We start from the raw sequence: 19,929 nt of genomic DNA, 5'->3' as shown, positions 1-19,929 counted from the left end.
GGGGTGGGCAGGTGGGGTGGGCAGGTGGGCAGAGGGGCCGGTGGGCAGGTGGGCAGAGGGGCCGGTGGGCAGGTGGGCCGGTTGGTGGGCCGGTGGGCAGGTGGGCCGGTTGGTGGGCCGGTGGGCAGGTGGGGTGGGCAGGTGGGGTGGGCAGGTGGGCAGAGGGGCCGGTGGGCAGGTGGGCCGGTTGGTGGGCCAGTGGGCAGGTGGGCCGGTTGGTGGGCCGGTGGGCAGGTGGGGTGGGCAGGTGGGGTGGGCAGGTGGGCAGAGGGGCCGGTGGGCAGGTGGGCCGGTTGGTGGGCCAGTGGGCAGGTGGGCCGGTTGGTGGGCCGGTGGGCAGGTGGGGTGGGCAGGTGGGGTGGGCAGGTGGGCAGAGGGGCCGGTGGGCAGGTGGGCAGAGGGGCCGGTGGGCAGGTGGGCCGGTTGGTGGGCCAGTGGGCAGGTGGGCCGGTTGGTGGGCCGGTGGGCAGGTGGGGTGGGCAGGTGGGGTGGGCAGGTGGGCAGAGGGGCCGGTGGGCAGGTGGGCAGAGGGGCCGGTGGGCAGGTGGGCCGGTTGGTGGGCCGGTGGGCAGGTGGGGTGGGCAGGTGGGGTGGGCAGGTGGGCAGAGGGGCCGGTGGGCAGGTGGGCCGGTTGGTGGGCCGGTGGGCAGGTGGGGTGGGCAGGTGGGCAGGTGGGCCGGTGGGCAGGTGGGCCGGTTGGTGGGCCGGTGGGCAGGTGGGCAGGTGGGGTGGGCCGGTGGGCCGGTGGGCAGGTGGGCCGGTGGGCAGGTGGGGTGGGCCGGTGGGCAGGTGGGGTGGGCCGGTGGGCCGGTGGGCAGGTGGACTGGTAGGCCGGGCCCCATGGCCTCCCCGGGGTGCCCTGCTCACCTCTCTGGGCTTTCCCGCTCCAGACCTCGGTCTTTGGTCCTTGTGGCCTGTGTGGTTCTCTGGTGCCTTTTAACAGGCATTTCGTTTTGTTTTAGTATTTTTCTAGCTACTCTATGGAGAATATTGCTCTGAAGCAACTTAGTCATCCGTTCCGGGAAGTGGACTGGGCACCTGGAGTTTATGTGCCTTGCCCGGCCTGGGCTTTGTAAACGTGGGTGCTGGTGTCCTTATCGTTCTCAGAAATTTCTCAGCCATCGTTTCTCCAAAGCTTGCTTGTTTCCAGTGCACTTTTCTCCCTCTCTTTCTGGGACCCTATTATGCTTTATAGCTCTTTGGTTTTTGTTTTCTTTTCTTTTTTCTCTGTTTTCCATCTTCTGGTCTTTTCATGCTGAATTCTGAATAATTTATTTTTATTTATGTTCAAATTCACTGATTATCTCTTTAGAAAATCTGTTTTGCTGTTAAATTTGTCTGTGTTATGCTTAATTGGGATTTGTATTTTAGTTCTAATAGTTCTATTCTTGGCCAGGTGTGGTGGCTCACACGTATAATCCCAGCACTTTGGGAGGCCAAGGTGGGTGGATCACCTGAGGTCAGGAGTTTGAGACCAGCCTGGCCAACATGGTGAAACCCCGTCTCTACTAAAAATGCAAAAATTAGCCAGGTGTGGTCTTGGGCACCTGTAATCCCAGCCACAGGAGAATCACTTGAACCCGGGAGAAGGAGGTTGCAGTGAGTCGAGATCGCACCATTGCACTCCAGCCTGGGTAACGAGCAAACTTCCGACTCAAAAAAAAAGAAAAAAAAGTTCTGTTGTTCAAGTTTGCCCTTTAGTTTTTGTGTGTGGTAAAATGTATATAACATAAAATTTACCATTTTAGCCATTTTTAAGTGCTAGTTCAGTACAGTCACATTGCTGTGCAGCCTCCACCGCCCCGTCTCCATATCTTTTCCGTCTTCCCGAACTGAAGCTCCGTCCCCATAAAACAGCCCAGCCCGCCCCAGCCTCTGGCTCCCACCCGTCTCCGTCCAGTCTCCATGACTTTGGCTGTGCGCAGGGACCTCCTGTGACAATATTGGGCCTTTTATGACTGGCTCATGTCTTGTATCTTTTAGTTTTTTAAATACAATTTGCATAGATTTTTAAAATATTTTGTGTGTGATAATTTGAACATATCAAGTCTTTTGTTGTCTGGTGTTTTGTCTACTTTTACTTACATGCCTGGCTGTCTTTGCGTACTGGCCACTTTATTCGAATCATTTTCTGTGGAGTAATTTGATGCCCAAGCGTTCTCCTGCATCGCAGACTCCGTCCTGCCTCTGTTGTGGTGACGTAGGCCAATTCCCCCTGGGAGGTCAGGATCAGTCCCCAGGCCAGCACAGAGAATCCCTTTCTGGGTGTGGACTCGGGCACGAGGAGCCAGAGGGGCCGGGGGCGGTCTCAGCTTCCATCCCACGGCATCATCGTGCGTCTCCTGGTGGCCGTGTTGCTCCCTGGGACTCAGGCCTCCCTGGGACTCCCTGGGACTCAGGCCTCCCTGGGACTCAGGCCTCCCTGGGACTCCCTGGGACTCAGGCCTCCCTGGGACTCAGGCCTCCCTGGGCCTCCCTGGGACTCAGGCCTCCCTGGGACTCCCTGGGACTCAGGCCTCCCTGGGACTCAGGCCTCCCTGGGACTCCCTGGGACTCAGGCCTCTGGGCCTCCCTGGGACTCAGGCCTCCCTGGGACTCCCTGGGACTCAGGCCTCCCTGGGACTCAGGCCTCCCTGGGACTCCCTGGGACTCAGGCCTCCCTGGGCCTCCCTGGGACTCAGGCCTCCCTGGGACTCCCTGGGACTCAGGCCTCCCTGGGACTCAGGCCTCCCTGGGCCTCCCTGGGACTCAGGCCTCCCCGGGACTCAGGCCTCCCTGGGCCTCCCTGGGACTCAGGCCTCCCTGGGCCTCCCTGGGACTCAGGCCTCCCTGGGACTCCCTGGGACTCAGGCCTCCCTGGGACTCAGGCCTCCCTGGGACTCCCTGGGACTCAGGCCTCCCTGGGCCTCCCTGGGACTCAGGCCTCCCTGGGCCTCCCTGGGACTCAGGCCTCTGGGCCTCCCTGGGACTCAGGCCTCCCTGGGCCTCCCTGGGACTCAGGCCTCCCTGGGCCTCCCTGGGCCTCCCTGGGACTCAGGCCTCTGGGCCTCCCTGGGACTCAGGCCTCCCTGGGACTCCCTGGGACTCAGGCCTCCCTGGGCCTCCCTGGGCCTCCCTGGGACTCAGGCCTCCCTGGGCCTCCCTGGGCCTCCCTGGGACTCAGGCCTCTGGGCCTCCCTGGGACTCAGGCCTCCCTGGGCCTCCCTGGGACTCAGGCCTCCCTGGGCCTCCCTGGGACTCAGGCCTCTGGGCCTCCCTGGGACTCAGGCCTCCCTGGGCCTCCCTGGGACTCAGGCCTCCCTGGGCCTCCCTGGGACTCAGGCCTCTGGGCCTCCCTGGGACTCAGGCCTCCCTGGGCCTCCCTGGGACTCAGGCCTCCCTGGGACTCAGGCCTCCCTGGGACTCCCTGGGACTCAGGCCTCCCTGGGCCTCCCTGGGACTCAGGCCTCCCTGGGACTCCCTGGGACTCAGGCCTCCCTGGGACTCAGGCCTCCCTGGGCCTCCCTGGGACTCAGGCCTCCCTGGGCCTCAGGCCTCCCTGGGACTCCCTGGGACTCAGGCCTCTGGGCCTGTGGACCGCACGTCAGGGAACAGGAAGAGGAGCTCCCCTAGTGCATCACTGGGGTGACGGTGAGTGCCACTCCCACGTCCGCCCCTCGATTCCTGGCCCCGTGAGCCCTGGCTGGGGAGAAACAGGTCCAGGTCCCGGAGGCTCATTTGGAGCCAACGCGGCCTCTGGAGAGCCTCGCCCCGGCCCAGCCAGCGTCGCCGCTGAATGGTGCCGTAGCTGGACCTCCAGAGGCTGCCCCACCTTTGTCCGACCCATGGCTTCAGGACGGTAGGGACGTGTGAGGTAAGTGATTCTGGGAGCCCGGCCCGTTGCGGCCCTTCTTTGGCTATTAAGTGAGTTCCTTGGTCAGAAGCAAAGTCCTGTGGAAAACTGTGATGCTGGATGAGGTATTCCGTCCAGTTTTTTTTTTTTTTTTTTTTTTTTTTGAGACGGAGTCTCGCTCTGTCACCCAGGCTGGAGTGCAGTGGCCGGATCTCAGCTCACTGCAAGCTCCGCCTCCCGGGTTTACGTCATTCTCCTGCCTCAGCCTCCCGAGTAGCTGGGACTACAGGCACCCGCCACCTCGCCCGGCTAGTTTTTTGTATTTTTTAGTAGAGACGGGGTTTCACCATGTTAGCCAGGATGGTCTCGATCTCCTGACCTCGTGATCCGCCCGTCTCGGCCTCCCAAAGTGCTGGGATTACAGGCTTGAGCCACCGCGCCCGGCCTCGAATTTTTTTTTTTTAGTAGAGACGGAGTTTCACCATGTTGGCCAGTCTAGTCTCGAACTCCTGACCTCAAGTGATCCTCCTGCCTCGGCCTCCCAAAGTGCTGGGATTATAGGCTGAGCCACTGCACCTGGCCATAAAAGTCTTCTAGCTCTTGTGAAATATAAAATAACTTATGGTTAACTATAGCCACCCTATTGTGCTGTCAAACACTAGAACTACTCCTTTTACCTGACTGTAGTTTTGTGTCCGTTAACCAACCCCCTTCATCCTCCCGCCGCTGCCCTTCCTGGCCTCTGGTGAGCGCCGTCCTTCTACCTCCGTGACATCGTCTCCTTAGCTCCCGTGCGTGGGTGGGAACACCGGCATTTGTCTGTCTGTGTCTGGATGTTTCACTGAACATAATGACCTCCGTGTCTTACAAATATTTTTGAGGGCAACTACATAGAGGAACTGGTCTGGCCCTGGTTCTAGAAGGTGCAAGAGACCTTCCCACAGGACATTTCAGCCTGGGCTTGGGGCATGGGTGATGAGGTGTCTGGACCAGGGGTCAGAAGGTTTGAGGCTCCCCTGTGTTTGAAGGTGGGCAGAGACGTGCCCCTTAGGTGGTGCCTGCAGTTCCTTGGAGCCTCCTCAGCTCTTCTTTTTGAAATACCTGTCAGGGTCATACGCAGGATTTTAGCCCTCTCCGTCGTCCTCCTCTTTCCTCCCTCCTCCCTTCTCTACCTTCGTCCTCCTCCCTTCTCCTCTCTCCTCCACCCTCCCTCCTCTATTCTCTCTCCCCAATCCCCACTTCCCTCCACCCTCCACCTCCCTCCTCCCCCCTCCTCTTCTTTTTTTTTTTTTTTTTTTTTTTTTTTTTTTTTTTGAGACGGAGTCTCGCTCTGTCGCCCAGGCTGGAGTGCAGTGGCGCGATCTCGGCTCACTGCAAGCTCCGCCTCCTGGGTTTACGCCATTCTCCTGCCTCAGCCTCCTGAGTAGCTGGGACTACAGGCGCCCGCCACTGCGCCCGGCTAATTTTTTTTTGTATTTTTAGTAGAGACGGGGTTTCACCATGGTCTCGATCTCCTGACCTTGTGATCCGCCCGCCTCGGCCTCCCAAAGTGCTGGGATTACAGACGTGAGCCACCGCGCCCGGCCCTCCCCCCTCCTATCCTCTTCCCTCCTCCCTCTATCTCTCCTCCCTCCTCCCTTCTCCCTCCTCCCTTCTCCACCCTCCTCTTCTGTCCTCTTCCCTCCTCCCTCCTCCTTCCGTCCCTCCTCCCTCCTCCCCCTCCTCTTGTCATCTTCCCTCCTCCCTCCTCCACTCTCCATCCTCCTCTTCTGTTCTCTTCCCTCCTCCCTCTATCTCTCCTCCCTCCTCCCTTCTCCCTCCTCCCTTCTCCACCCTCCTGTTCTCTTCCCTCCTCCCTCCTCCTTCCGTCCCTCCTCCCTCCTCCCCCTCCTCTTGTCATCTTCCCTCCTCCCTCCTCCACTCTCCATCCTCCTCTTCTGTTCTCTTCCCTCCTCCCTCTCTCTCCTCCCTCCTCCCTTCTCCCTCCTCCCTTCTCCACCCTCCTCTTCTGTTCTCTTGCCTCCTCCCTCCTCCTTCTGTCCCTCCCTCCTCCCCCTCCTCTTGTCATCTTCCCTCCTCCCTCCTCCACTCTCCATCCTCCTCTTCTGTTCTCTTCCCTCCTCCCTCTATCTCTCCTCCCTCCTCTCTTCTCCACCCTCCTCCCTCCTCCCCCTCCTCTTCTGTCATCTTCCCTCCTCCCTCCCCTACTCTCCACCCTCCTCTTCTGTTCTCTTCCCTCCTCCCTCCATCCCTCCTCCTTCCTCCTCCACTCTCCACCCTCCTTTATTCTCTTCTCTCCGCCCTCCTCCCACTTCCCCTCCGTCCCCAGCCTCCTCTCCTCAGCCCCATTAAGTTCCTTGCAACGTCCCTCAGGTTTCTTGGATGATCTGAATGTTCTAAGGTGGTTTTTCTGGAATAAGAGACATAAATATGGGTCTTTTAGTTCATCTTAGTGTTCAGCTTAAAAACAAATGTCCTTCCAATGACATTATTCTTATTTCTTCTGTTGAGTATATTTGTGCCTTTAAATGATATACTTAAACCTTTGCTGTTCTTCCACTTAAAATTTTTTTTTTTTTTTGAGGCGGAGTCTCGCTCTGTCGCCCAGGCTGGAGTGCAGTGGCGCGATCTCGGCTCACTGCAAGCTCCGCCTCCCGGGTTCCCGCCATTCTCCTGCCTCAGCCTCCCGAGTAGCTGGGACCACAGGCGCCGCCACCTCGCCCGGCTAATTTTTTGTGTTTTTAGTAGAGACGGGGTTTCGCCGTGTTAGCCAGGATGGTCTCGATCTCCTGACCTCGTGATCCGCCCGCCTCGGCCTCCCAAAGTGCTGGGATTACAGGCTTGAGCCACCACGCCCGGCCTAAAATTTTTTTTATCATGAGATAGAATATACCCACAGAAAAATGCACAAAACATAAATATCCACTTTACAAGTTAATTATGAAGCAGATATTTGTGTAGCTACCACTCGATCAGTAAATGCTTATTGCGGGCACCTTAGGGGGACTGTCCCGTCCACGCCCCCACCTTGACTTCCCCTCAAAAAGTGACTGCTCTTCTGTTCTTCAGGGTTATAATGTTGCTGCTTTTATGGTTTATATCCGTGGTCCCCAGCCTTTTCGGCACCAGGGACAGGTTTTGTGGAAGACAATGTTTTCACAGACCCATGGTGGGGGCGTGGTTTCGGGATGAAACGGTTCCACCTCAGGCCTCAGCGTTAGTTAGATTCTCATAAGGAGTCTGTGACCTGGATTCCTCGCGTGCGCAGGTCCCAGTGGAGTCTGAGCTGCTATGAGGGTCTAAGGCAGCCGCTGCTCTGACAGGATGATGAGCTCCGTTGGTGACACTCACCCGGCCGCCGCTCACTCCTGCTGTGTGGCCTGGTCCATGGCCCGGTACCAGCCCACTGCCCGGGGGTTGGGACCCCTGGTACACACTGTGTGTGCATTTCTTAAATAATATGGTTTATTTGGCTGGGTTTTGAATTTAAATAAGTGGAAAATACCACGTATATTCTTGTGTCTTGCTTTTGTCACTGAACATTAGGCTTGTGAAATTCGTGGTGTGTTCAGCTGCTGAATGGCGTTTAAAACTAACGTGCACAATTCATTTATCTGCGATTCTCGCCATTGGGTTCTTTCCACATGTGAACGAGCTGCCGTCAGCACGTCTGTGCGTGTGAGTGGGGCTTTTCCTACGCAAGTAGTCAGACGTCAGGGTCTTAGGGAAGCTTGTCTTCCGCTTTGCTGGGAGATGCCAGACGGTCCCCTCAGCAGCGGTGGCAGTTCTCACCGCAGAGGGTCCCCAGCTCCTCGCCACAGACGGTCCCCTCAGCAGCGGTGGCAGTTCTCACCACAGAGGGTCCCCAGCTCCTCACCACAGACGGTCCCCTCCACGGCGGTGGCAGGTCCTTGCCACAGACGGTCCCCTCAGCAGCGGTGGCAGTTCTCACCACAGAGGGTCCCCAGCTCCTCGCCGCAGACGGTCCCCTCAGCAGTGGTGACAGGTCCTCGCCGCAGCCAGCAGTGCACAGGAGCTCTCGTTCTGCCTAATCAAGTACACTTGGGATTGTCAGCGTTTGTTATTTTTCTCTCTCCATTGCATAACTAATTGCGTTTCTCTGATGGCTGATGAGGTTTTTGGTCCACTGGAAATCTTGCTTGATGGCCAGTTCAAGGGCCTTGCCTGTTTTGCTGTTGGATTGTCTGTCGTTTTCTTACTTGCCAGTAGGAACTGCTTTACGTGAGTTTAAAATATGTTCTTGGGGCTGGGCGTGGTGGCTCAAGCCGGTAATCCCAACTGTTTGGAGGCTGAGGCGAGAGGCTCAGTTGCGGCTGGGAGTTTGAGGCTGCAGCGAGCCGTGATGGTGCCGCCGCGCTCCAGCCTGGGCATAAGGCGGGACTGTAGCAGCCCATCCATCAGTCAGTGCAAACAAACAAATGGAAAGTGTGTTCTTTTCTGCAGGATGACGTCATGATGCCCCAGCGGGTGAGGCTGCAACACCAGGCTGCCGTTCAGCACCCGTCGAGCGTAAGTACTGGCCTCCTTAGCGTCGTTACTACCTTTAATGAAGTTCGCACTGTGGTTCTTTAAATAAAGAGTTGTCCTAGGGGTGGAAAGAATCAGGCTCTGGTGCGACTGCCCAGTCACGGAGCGGGATCTGCGGCCGGCACGTCTCTGAGCCCTCGCGGGTGTTTTCCTCGGGAGAAAAACACGCCCCTGATTTTTTCTCCTGTTATTTTTACAGGGTGCAAAGGTGGTTGTGTTGTTTGTTTTTAATCAGCATTTTAGAAGCTGAGCACCTTAGACATGAAAACACGGGCTGAGCGCTATACCGCGTTCGCAGTTAGACGTTTCTCTTGTTTAGACAACCTCGCATGATGGTTTTTATCTTTAGAACGGCTTCTCGGTTGCCCCTCCAAGGCCAGGCGTCTTCGGGCCCCTCCTGAGCCCAGCAGTGCCCCGTGGGCTCCTCTGCCCAGCGGAAGGAAGCACCGAGCCCCACTGCAGACGGTGGGGCACATGGCCCGGGGATCCCTGGAGCTGGTGTCCCAGCCACCTGAGGCTCCTGCCGGCTTCAGGGAAGGTGACTCTGACCTCAGACACCTCGCTCAAGGTTTTAGAAGTGGGGTTTTAACACTGAGGGATCCATAACCGTCCAGTGCCCGCGGTGTCTGCCCCTGGGCAGTTTGGTGCTCACCCTGGACAGGCCCCTGCCCTCCCGTGGGCACGTGTGCGGTTGGGTCACCACACGGCTCTGGTCACATCCCGGCCAGGTCACAGCCGGGCCGGTCACCGCAGGGTCTGTCCCACGGGGCGCTGGGAGCCCGGCTCCCCACAGAGCGGGTGCTGGTGACCATTTCCCCGGGTGTGTTCCACAGAAATGGCTCATGAGATGCGCTCGTGGGGAAAATGTCTCCAAGAGTGGGAAGGACTTTCGTTCGCCCAACGCGAGTCATTTTCTTCTAGTCGGCTTTATTTAGGGTGCTCGGAATTTAGCCACTTACTTTCTGCTCTTAAGAAGTTTAGCACCGTGTACGGCCTTCTCCGCTTCCCAGCCCCCCGCGCGTGAATCTCCCGGACTCGCCCCACCCGCCCCGTGCGTGAATCTCCCGGACTCGCCCCACCCGCCCCGCCCGTGAATCTCCCGGACTCGCCCCACCCGCCCCGCGCATGAATCTCCTGGACTCCCCCCCACGCCCTCCACCTGCCCCGCGCGTGAATCTCCCGGACTAGCCCGCCCGCCCTGCGCCTGCCTCCTCCTGAAGGTGCTGCGGTGTCTTCATTTTCATGCAGCAGGTGCTGTTTTCCCAGCTTGAGTTTGAAACTGAGGATTCTTTTTTTTTTTTTTTGAGACGGAGTCTCGCTCTGTCGCCCAGGCTGGAGTGCAGTGGCCGGCTCTCAGCTCACTGCAAGCTCTGCCTCCCGGGTTCACGCCATTCTCCTGCCTCAGCCTCCCGAGTAGCTGGGACTACAGGCGCCCACAACCGCGCCCGGCTAGTTTTTTGTATTTTTTAGTAGAGACGGGGTTTCACCGTGTTAGCCAGGATGGTCTCGATCTCCTGACCTCGTGATCCGCCCGTCTCGGCCTCCCAAAGTGCTGGAATTACAGGCTTGAGCCACCGCGCCCGGCCCGAAACTGAGGATTCTTATTCCCTGAGTTGTAATTGTTGGGCGAGGGGAGCTTGGGGTGGGGGAAGGTTGTTGGGGGTTCGGGGCAGGGGGCAAGGGCAGGACTGGTGTGCTGGGGCCGTCTGAAGGGGAGAGCCTGGGTGCTGGGGGAACCGGAGGGTGTTGGGAGGGGGAGGGGTGTGGGGGTATGGGGGGGACAGCATTGAGGGGGAGGGGCTGAGACGGGCAGGGCTGGTGCGCTGGGGGTGGGCGGTGCTGGGGGTGCAGCCGGCTGCAGGGAGGTTTGCGTCTCACGTGTGCAGACGTGGGCAGGAGACAGACTGAGACACAGGCCACCTTCTCGGGTGCAGAGGGACCCACACGGTTGCCTCCTTTGGGGGTGTGTCGGGTCCTGGGGCTCAGTGGCCCCAGCGTGGCTGCAGGGCCTTCTGTCGGGGCACATTTTCCACGAGGGCAGGAGAGAGCTCTGTCATTTGCACCAGATTCTTAAAAGGGTCACGTGTTTGCAAAGTTTAGGAACCACAAATATGTCTGAATATGTTTCTCTGTAGCAACCACAAATATGTGTGAGTGTGACTTAGCGTATCCATGGCAACCGGTGCCACAGGCTCCAGAAGTCGGTTTCCGGAAGTTTGCAGGTGTGGACTACCTGGGAGAGATGTCCAGGAGTGTCTGCGTGTCGGGCGGGACGGGGACCCAGGGATCTAGGGATTAGGGTGGTTTCTGCCCCAGCCACAGGTGCTGTGGGGTTTCAGTCACGTGGAAACAAAGAGTGGTCAAAGACGGCTTTTCTGGGCTGGTTCCTTTGTGGGGAATACGGGAAAATGGAGGGAAAATGCCCTTCAGGATGGACTTCTGTGGACAGTTTATGTCAAGGAAAGTGCAGAGTCTGGGGTTTCCAGGAGGGCCCTTCGCTGTGAGGTGTGAGATATCACACGTGGAGGCTGGAGAGGAAACGGGCATCCCCGCCACGTTAGCTGCCCGACGGCTCCCTTTGCGTCCCTGCTCTTGCAGCTGTGTGGTCCTGTGGACTGAAAGGTGAGGCAGACCCTGTGCCGGCCCGTGAGGTGGAAACCGTGGCTGGACTGAGCCGTCCTTATGTGAGGTGCCACGTCTTTCACTCGGCGATTTTTACACAACTAGAAACAGTAGTTGCCACGTATTTAGAATAGATCATACAAATGTCTAAGAAATTTTGTAATGAGTGTTGACATTTTAGTGGAGGAGATACTTTCAGATGTGTTTTCATTTCCATACTGAAAAACAAGCCCAGACTGGCTTCATTAATGGAGTTGCTTTTGGCAGTTCTTCGTGGCGTGTGTTCAAACGAGCTGGATACTTCGGGATACACAGGAATTCGTGGCGTGTGTTCAAACGAGCTGGGATACTTCGGGATACACACGAATGTGGAGAAAATGCACATGCCTAGTTTGTCTTAATTGTAATAAGACAACCTTGATTTGCATTTTCATTGATGATTTTAAACCTTTTTCTCGCTACTCTTCTCACTGCCTTCGCCCATGCTCTGTTGTGCACTCGGGAGAGAAGCTTCCGGCCCAGGTGCCTCCTCTTCTCCCGATGGCGTGGTTAGGTGGAGTGTCCACACTGTTTCTCCACGTCGAAGCTCTTTTGCAGGAAACTTAGGGATGTCATCATAGTTTTGTTTCACTGAAACAAAGTCAGCTTTAGGAAGGCTGTTATTGCGTGGCTGCATTTTTTAGAAATCATGACCTACAAAAATCTTAATTTGCAGTTGCTGGTTAGTGGTTACGTGAATTACATTGTGTAGTTTGTCCTGAGAGAATGAAGTAAATGCTGAGTGCATACTTGTACTTGGTCGTTGTTTTCTTAAGGTCTTTTACAAGAAACCATCTAATTAGGAAGGACCTTTGATGACAGCTTTCAAAAATGCATTTGCATATAAATAAATCACTGCAGAACCTTAGGAACCCTGCATCGGGCATCGTTACGCAAGGTTAGTAAGAAGAGGGAATGCCGCAGTGCACCCTGTAACATGCCCCTGCTCCTGAGGGCCAGTCGGCCCTCGTGCTTCCTGCTGCTTGGATGCCCCGGCTGACCCTTGGATTCCTGATGCTGTCACCCGCCTCTGTGCCTGTGCTCAGGAGACCCCGGAGAGGAAAGCCTGCATTCGTGGTCACCTCTAGACCACCCCACACCAAACACGGAGGCTGCCCTGGCTCCGCCCAGCTCCTTTCCGAACTGATCTCTGTTCCCAGTGTCCGAGACCAGTCCTCAGGGCACAACCCCGTGCACCCTTGTCCTCCTGGTGAGCCTGGTGAGGGCGGGCGCTCCACCTTAGGGTACAGCCTCACCCACCCTCGTTCCCTGGGATGGAGCGTGCAGGGAGCTTTAGGGAAGCGAAGCGAAGGAACAAAGACAGGAGGGTTCCTGTGGAGCAGCCTGAGCCACAGCTTGCCTGTCAGGGAATGGGTGGAGCCGCCGTACCCTGCATCCTCTGGCACTGTCCCCCGCCCCCTGCCTATGCCAAGCCATAATCATCCGGATGGCACGGCAGCCGACTCTCCCGGCTTCTACTTCTGCCCCCACAAGAAGCTGCATGTTAACGTAAATAAACAGAACTTCCAGCTGTTCTGTTTACATGAAGTCCGCCTTGCACTCTGCAGCCTTTGTCCGAAGAGCTCCCGGAGCGCAGGGCTGGAGCGTCAGCCTCTCTGCACAAGCAGCCTGGGAGGGCCATGGCCACGGCCCCAGCCCCGTGAGCCTGTGCCCAGACCGGTGGACAACTTCCCCAGCAGGGAGGGGTCGGAACGTGCCAGACCGGGCCTCGGAGAGGCAGAAGCTGTTGCAGTGACTGACTCTCAGCTCTTGAAGGCCCGGAGTGCTTACGGGCTCTCCTCTGACAGTGCTCTTTGCTCCGGAGGCAGGGAGTGACAGGGTCCCGCTGGACGGGTGCCTCAGGGCTCTGCTGGGCCGTAGTTCAGGCTGTCGGCCCTGGGCGTTCCTCCTTCACCTTCGTCTTCACCATCGCTGCTCAGGAGTGGCGGCCGAAGCCCCCAGTGCTGGTGACTCTGGCCCCTGGGGCCCGGCTCAGCAGCAGCAGTGCTGGGGGACACCGTCTGCCTGGTGTTTGGGTGAGCTCCCCGTGCTCCCCCAACTGCCTGCAGCCCGCACACCAGGGTCCCCCGCAGCCGCCCAAACCAGGGCCCCCCATCAGCTCCCCACACCAGAGGCCCCCCCACAGCTCCCCACACCAGGGCCCCCCTCAGCCGCCCAAACCAGGGGCCCCCTCAGCTCCCCACACCAGGGACCCCCTCAGCTCCCCACACCAGGGTCCCCCCTCAGCTCCCCACACCAGGGACCCCCTCAGCTCCCCACACCAGGGACCCCCTCAGCTCCCCACACCAGGGTCCCCTCTCAGCTCCCCACACCAGGGTCCCCCCTCAGCTCCCCACACCAGGGGCCCCCTCAGCCGCCCAAACCAGGGGCCCCCTCAGCTCCCCACACCAGAGGCCCCCCCACAGCTCCCCACACCAGGGGCCCCCTCAGCCGCCCAAACCAGGGGCCCCCTCAGCTCCCCACACCAGAGGCCCCCCCACAGCTCCCCACACCAGGGGCCCCCTCAGCCGCCCAAACCAGGGGCCCCCTCAGCTCCCCACACCAGAGGCCCCCCCATCAGCTCCCCACACCAGAGGCCCCCCCACAGCTCCCCACACCAGGGGCCCCCTCAGCCGCCCAAACCAGGGGCCCCCTCAGCTCCCCACACCAGGGACCCCCTCAGCTCCCCACACCAGGGGCCCCTCAGCTCCCCACACCAGGGACCCCCTCAGCTCCCCACACCAGGGACCCCCTCAGCTCCCCACACCAGGGACCCCCTCAGCTCCCCACACCAGGGGCACACCAGGGGCCCCCTCAGCTCCCCATACCAGGGGCCCCCTCAGCTCCCCACACCAGGGTCCCCCCTCAGCTCCCCACACCAGGGTCCCCCCTCAGCTCCCCACACCAGGGTCCCCCATCAGCTCCCCACACCAGGGGCCCCCCACAGCCCCCCACACCAGGGGCCCCCTCAGCCCCCCACACCAGGGCCCCCCCTCAGCTCCCCACACCAGGGACCCCCCTCAGCTCCCCACACCAGGGGCCCCCTCAGCCCCCCACACCAGGGCCCGCCCTCAGCTCCCCACACCAGGGTCCCCCCTCAGCTCCCCACACCAGGGCCCCCCCACAGCTCCCCACACCAGGGACCCCCCACAGCCCCCCACACCAGGGACCCCCCACAGCCCCCCACACCAGGGACCCCCCTCAGCTCCCCACACCAGGGTCCCCCCCAACTAGGGGCCCCCACAGCAGTGGACGGCAGGTCGTTCACTCCAAAGCAGTGGCCCCAGGGAGCTGATGTTAGTGTCAAAAATGCAGCTGTTCTTTCTTCAGTGTGATTTAGAAGCTGACGTCTCGCATCCGTTCCAGAATGTGTCTTTCTGGGCAGGAGCCATATTCTCAGCTCTGGCTGCGTTTGTGACGCTTCGCCTCCCGCCTCAGCCCAGCCGCTGCTTCCTCCCTCGTACCCGGCACCCTGCACTGAGGTTGCCTCCCCCGGGTTCACCCAGACGCACTTTACCCTCCTGCGCTGCCCGTCGAAGGCCTCGCCCCTCTCCTGTCTTCAGGACTCAGCCTCCACGGCGAGTCCACAGGGAGCCTGAGCTGCAGCCCTGGGAGCCCTGACCTTCTTGCCACCGTTTTTAGAACCAAGTGCCCTGCAGACTGCGCCAGGCCATGCAGTGGGGGGACTCACCTTGTGGGTCTGAGCTCCTTTCTGTGTGGGGGGCTTACCTTGTGAATTGGAGTTACTTTTTTGTTTTGCTTTTTTGAGATGGAGTCTTGCCCTGTCACCCAGCCTGGAGGGCAGTGGTGCAATCTCAGCTCACTGCAAGCTCCGCCTCCCGGGTTCAAGCGATTCTCCTGCCTCAGTCTCCTGAGTACCTGGGGTTACAGGTGTGCGCCACCTCGGCCGGCTAATTTTTTTATATTTTTAGTAGAGACGGGGTTTTACTACGTTGGTCAGGCTGGTCTCGAACTCCTGACCTTGTGATCCGCCCGTCTCTGCCTCCCAGAGTGCTGGGATTACAGGCGTGAGCCACGGTGCCCAGCCCTGAGTTACGTTTTGTGTTGGGGGGCTCACCTGGGGGTGTGAGTTTCCTTCTCTGTGACGGGTTCACCTTGCAGGTCTGAGTTTCTGTCTTGGTCGGTCAGTCGGGGCAGCTTGTCTACATTCGCAGGCGTCCTCACCTTCTGGACTGCCGGGCTGGGGTCATCTGGAGCCGGCGCACTCGCTCAGAGCAGGGATCCTGGCTGGGCACTCTCTCCATGCACGGTGGCTGCAAGAACGAGTGTCCAGGAGAGCCTGCTGGAAGCTGTGTTGCCTGTGACAATGTCACCTCAGGGCACAGTGTCACGTGGTGTCATGCTGACCCCAGATTTGAGGGGAGGGAGCACAGACCTCACCTCTCAGTGCTTGAGGGTTGATGGCCATGTGAGGAGGGCAGGCAGGGAGGGACTGTGGTGGGCAACTCGGGGAACACAGCCCCCCGTGTCCCCCTACACCTCCCGTCTGTCAGCAGCCTATCCTTTCAACATTCCGACTCTTTTTTTCAGTGGAATTGCCAGATCCTGGTGGTCCCCATATAAATTCAGACAGAGTTCCAAGATTGCTTGTCGTGACTGACTCCAGCAGCCTGCGCTTTCTGCTCTGCCTGTTGGCACGGAGGCTTTCAAATGAACTAGCTCACAACGTTTCTCGAGAGCCTTGAAAGTGGCTTCTTCTAGGAACCTGGAGGCAGTTAGCCACCCTCTCGTTCACATCCGCTCACTGGGTCCAGGCCCTGTGCTAGGCGCGGCGCCCACAAAAGCTCCTGCCCTGAGAATCTGACGTCTCGGTGCAGGATTAAGCTCAGAGCTCCCCTCTTCCCTGCGCCTCCTCTCGAGAGCACGAGGTCTCCTGACGACGAGATGCCAGATGCCGGCAGCTGGGCGCTGTGGTGCCCGGGAGGGAGGGGTTGGTCTCTGGAATCCAGGCCTTCGTCCTGCTGTTCGATGCGGTGGCACCGGAGAGAGCTTGCCGCCTTCTTCCGAGGTTAAAACACGTTGAGGCCAAAAAGGATCCTCTCCCCTCCTCCGTTTGTAGAGCAGTGCTCGTGGCTCGCGGTTAATTAAAGCCTCAGGAATTGCCAGCCTCGGGGTTCTACTTTCACAAGATCCCCCACCCCGTCCTCACTCTTGGTGAGAGACCCCACCTGGCGTGGCTCTGCCTTTCCCGGGAAGCCTGAGGCTGGGGGAGTCGTGGGAGGAGTCGGGCACGCACGGTGGAGGCAGCCGTCCGTCGGCCCCCGTCCGAGAGGTGCGTCTCGTGCCCCGGCGGGATCCAGGCTCTCGGGAGCGGGCTGGTGTGTGCTCACACCACCTGCCGCCCACGGCTGCCTCGCAGGACCCGGCAGTGCTGGCCGCAGGGTCTTGGTGTTTGTGTGTAGATGCTGGGCTCTCGGTCTTCACGTTTCAGAACAGAGGACTCCTGCCTCCAGCTTTTGTCTGCGTTTTCCTTTGTCTCCCCTCAGAATCGTTTCTGTTCAGAGTCAAACGTGAGACAGTGCAGACAGGACCAGAAAGCAGATGCAGTGGTAGACAGCTGGATGCCGTGCACGACGGACAGAGACAGGCACGCGGAGCAGTTTAGAAATGCGTCTTGGTCAGATTGTTTGTGGGGGAACCTCCTCGCTGGGCAGGGCGGCAGTTCCAGAGCTGTCCTCATTCACAACTGTTTTTAGCGTGTGCTTTAGGAGAGACACGGGAAAGGTTCAGACAGAATTCTGCAGCATATGAAAAGAATTGGCCGGGCGCGGTGGCTCAAGCCTGTAATCCCAGCACTTTGGGAGGCCGAGGCGGGCGGATCACAAGGTCAGGAGATCGAGACCACAGTGAAACCCCGTCTCTACTAAAAATACAAAAAATTAGCCGGGCGCGGTGGCGGGCGCCTGTAGTCCCAGCTACTCAGGAGGCTGAGGCAGGAGAATGGCGGGAACCCGGGAGGCGGAGCTTGCAGTGAGCCGAGATCACACCACTGCACTCCAGCCTGGGCAACAGCGTGAGACTCCGTCTCAAAAAAAAAAAAAGAAAAGAATTACACAGCCATGGCCGAGCGCGTTTCGTTCCAATTAGAAAATGAGCAAAACATGTGAAAAGACACCTCACCAGGGAGGGTGTGCAGACGGCAAAGAGCCGTGCGAGAAGGTGCTGCTCGCCGGCCTCAGGGAGCCTGTGTCAGAGCAAGGTGCCGTCAGAACGGAGTGAAAACCAAGACGCCCGGCGCTGGCGAGAGGCAGGGAAGCTGGGTCCTCACGCATCGCTGAGGGTGTGAGACGGCGCGGCCGCTCGGGAGACCGTTTCGAAGTTTCTTTATAAGCTAGACCTGTCACTGTTCTGTGACCTGGCAGTTGCCCTCCTGGGCGTTTGCCCCAGTGGATCGAAGACTGTTCACAGAAAAGCCCGAACCTGAATGTTTGGCGTCGCCAGTACAGGAGCTGACTACGGCCATATGCAGCGACCGGAAGGCTGTCCCGGGAGCCGAGGAGCAGCGCGAAAGCCGGGCACAGAAGGCCGCCTCCTGCACGTTCCGGGATCACGCTCTCGGCATGCCACGGCGTCAGGATAGCTGAGGGGCTGCCGGTGGCTGTGAGGGGCGCCTCGGGTCCTCGTGCCCTGGGACGTCTGGATCTTGACTCCATCCGTGTCCCTCTCCTGGTGCGACGTTGACCTTGAGTCCTTGTGATGTTTCCTCCAGGAAGCGGTGAAGGGCACAGACGGTCTCTACAGTTGTTTCTTACATACAGCTGCGATGTGAATTCACACTTTTCTCAAAGTAAGTTTAATTACAAAAAAACAGCAACAAACGCAAACAGACGCCTCCCCCAAGCTCTTCATTAACTGCGTTGGTGGAAACGAATCACTGACTACGTATCGAGGCTGCACAAGGTGGAGGCGGATCCAGGGACCTCAGATACCGAGACTGGCTCCCGGTACTGCTCTTTGGACCACGGTTACCGTTTCACTGTTGTCTCCTTGTTGGTCTTGGGTGAGGCGGAAACAGCCCCGTCCGCTGGGACTTGTGGGCTGTGCTGTGAGAACGTCCACTCGGGCGGCTGCCCTCACCTGGGGGGGTGCTGTTTCCTGCAGACGCACCCAGGTGCCCTCTCTCCAGCCGGCTCCTGCCGCTGCAAGGTGAGTGTGAGCCCTGCAGGACCTGCCCTCCTGCCTCTGGATCTCAGGAGCAGAACAGAGCCAGGGCTCAGTGCTGGGAGCCCACGCCGGGGCAGAGGTCAGGCAGGAGGCGGCCGGGCGGCACGGAGGGTGGTGTGGGGAGTGCTGAGAAAGGCTGAGGCAGGTGATGCTCTGAGGCTCTGCAGGGGCCGGGAATGGGTCAAGGCTACTGACAGGACGTCACTGAGGCGGGGCTGCTGGCCCGGTGGCCTGGGGAGAGGGTCGTCGGCCCTGGAGGAAGCCGGCTGGTGGCTCTTCTCCGCTTAGGGACACTGCTTTCCGGAGCTGAGCGGAGTGGGTTTGGGTGGGTGGCCTGCGGCCAGGGCAGCGGTTTCCTCACATCCACTTTGCGTGTGATTCAAGGAGTGAGTTCTTAGAAATAACTCACCTTGCATACGGGCCGTTTGATTTGAGTTCATTAAGGGGAAATGTCATCTGCGACATATTCTTAGTCCAGCCTAGGGCAGCTCTGCGGTTCACCACTGAGACGCGTGTCCGGGGCCGTCTGCTGTAGCACCCGTCGTTGCTCTGCTGTCCCCAAACAAGAGCAGGCATCCCTCCTCCTCCTCTTCACCCTCCTCCTCCTCCTCCTCTCCCTCCTCCTCTCCCTCCTCCTCCTCCTCTCCCTCCTCCTCCTCTCCCTCCTCCTCTCCCTCCTCCTCCTCCTTGCCCTCCTCCTCCTCCTCACCCTCTTCATGCTCCTCACCCTCCTCCTCCTCTCCCTCCTCCTCCTCACCCTCCTCCTCCTCTCCCTCCTCCTCCTCCTCCTCTCCCTCCTCCTCCCTCCTCCTCCTCTCCCTCCTCCTCTCCCTCCTCCTCCTCCTTGCCCTCCTCCTACTCCTCACCCTCTTTCTCCTCCTCCTCTTCTTCCTCCTCCTCCCTCCCTCTTCTCTCCCTCCTCCTCCTCTCCCTCCTCCTCTCCTCCTCCTCTTCTCCCTCCTCCTCTTCCTCCTCGCCCTCCTCCTACTCCTCACCCTCTTCATGCTCCTCACCCTCCTCCTCCTCTCTCTCCTCCTCCTCTTCTCCCTCCTCCTCCTCTCCCTCCTCCTCCTCACCCTCCTCCTCCTCTCCCTCCTCCTCCTCTCCCTCCTCTCCCTCGCCCTCCTCTCCCTCCTCCTCCTCACCCTCCTCCTCACCCTCCTCCTCCTCACCCTCCTCCTCCTCTCCCTCCTCCTCCTCCTCCTCTCCCTCCTCCTCCTCTCCCTCCTCCTCCTCTCCCTCGCCCTCCTCCTCTCCCTCCTCCTCCTCACCCTCCTCCTCCTCTCCCTCCTCCTCCTCCTCTCCCTCCTCGCCCTCCTCCTCCTCTCCTCCTCCTCTCCCTCCTCCTCTTCTCCCTCCTCTCCCTCGCCCTTCTCCTCTCTCCTCCTCTCCACCCTCTTCCTCTCCCTCCTCTTCCTCTCCCTCCTCCTCGCCCTCGTCCTCTCCCTCCTCCTCGCCCTCCTCCTGTCCCTCCTCCTCCTCTTCTCCCTCCTCCTCTTCCTCCTCGCCTTCCTCCTCTCCCTCCTCCTCTCCCTCCTCCTCTCCTCCTCCTCTTCTCTCTCCTCCTCTTCCTCCTCGCCCTCCTCCTCTCCCTCCTCCTCTCTCTCCTCCTCCTCTTCTCCCTCCTCCTCCTCTCCCTCCTCCTCCTCACCCTCCTCCTCCTCTCCCTCCTCCTCCTCCTCTCCCTCCTCCTCCTCCTCTCC

The 19,929-nt window shown here is 59.5% G+C and overlaps 1 protein-coding gene across 50 annotated transcripts in view; it reads left to right on the top strand.

Annotated features, from left to right (window-relative positions):
* B3GNTL1 (UDP-GlcNAc:betaGal beta-1,3-N-acetylglucosaminyltransferase like 1) overlaps positions 1-19,929 on the top strand; it is a 149,334-nt gene that overhangs the window by 39,852 nt on the left and 89,553 nt on the right. For 29 of the 50 annotated variants that reach the window (XM_077973465.1, XM_077973454.1, XM_077973463.1 and 26 more), the window contains one exon: positions 8,297-8,362. The exons of the other annotated variants lie outside the window; for them this stretch is intronic. In XM_077973465.1, coding sequence (XP_077829591.1) covers positions 8,297-8,362 — 66 coding nt within the window. The remainder of the gene's footprint in view (positions 1-8,296; positions 8,363-19,929) is intronic. 50 annotated transcript variants of the gene reach the window in all.

The sequence above is a fragment of the Macaca mulatta genome, chromosome 16 (assembly GCF_049350105.2).
Source record: "Macaca mulatta isolate MMU2019108-1 chromosome 16, T2T-MMU8v2.0, whole genome shotgun sequence".
NCBI classification, from domain to species: domain Eukaryota; kingdom Metazoa; phylum Chordata; class Mammalia; order Primates; family Cercopithecidae; genus Macaca; species Macaca mulatta.
Note: the sequence above shows the minus strand (reverse complement) of the source record. Positions and strands in the feature narration are given on the sequence as shown.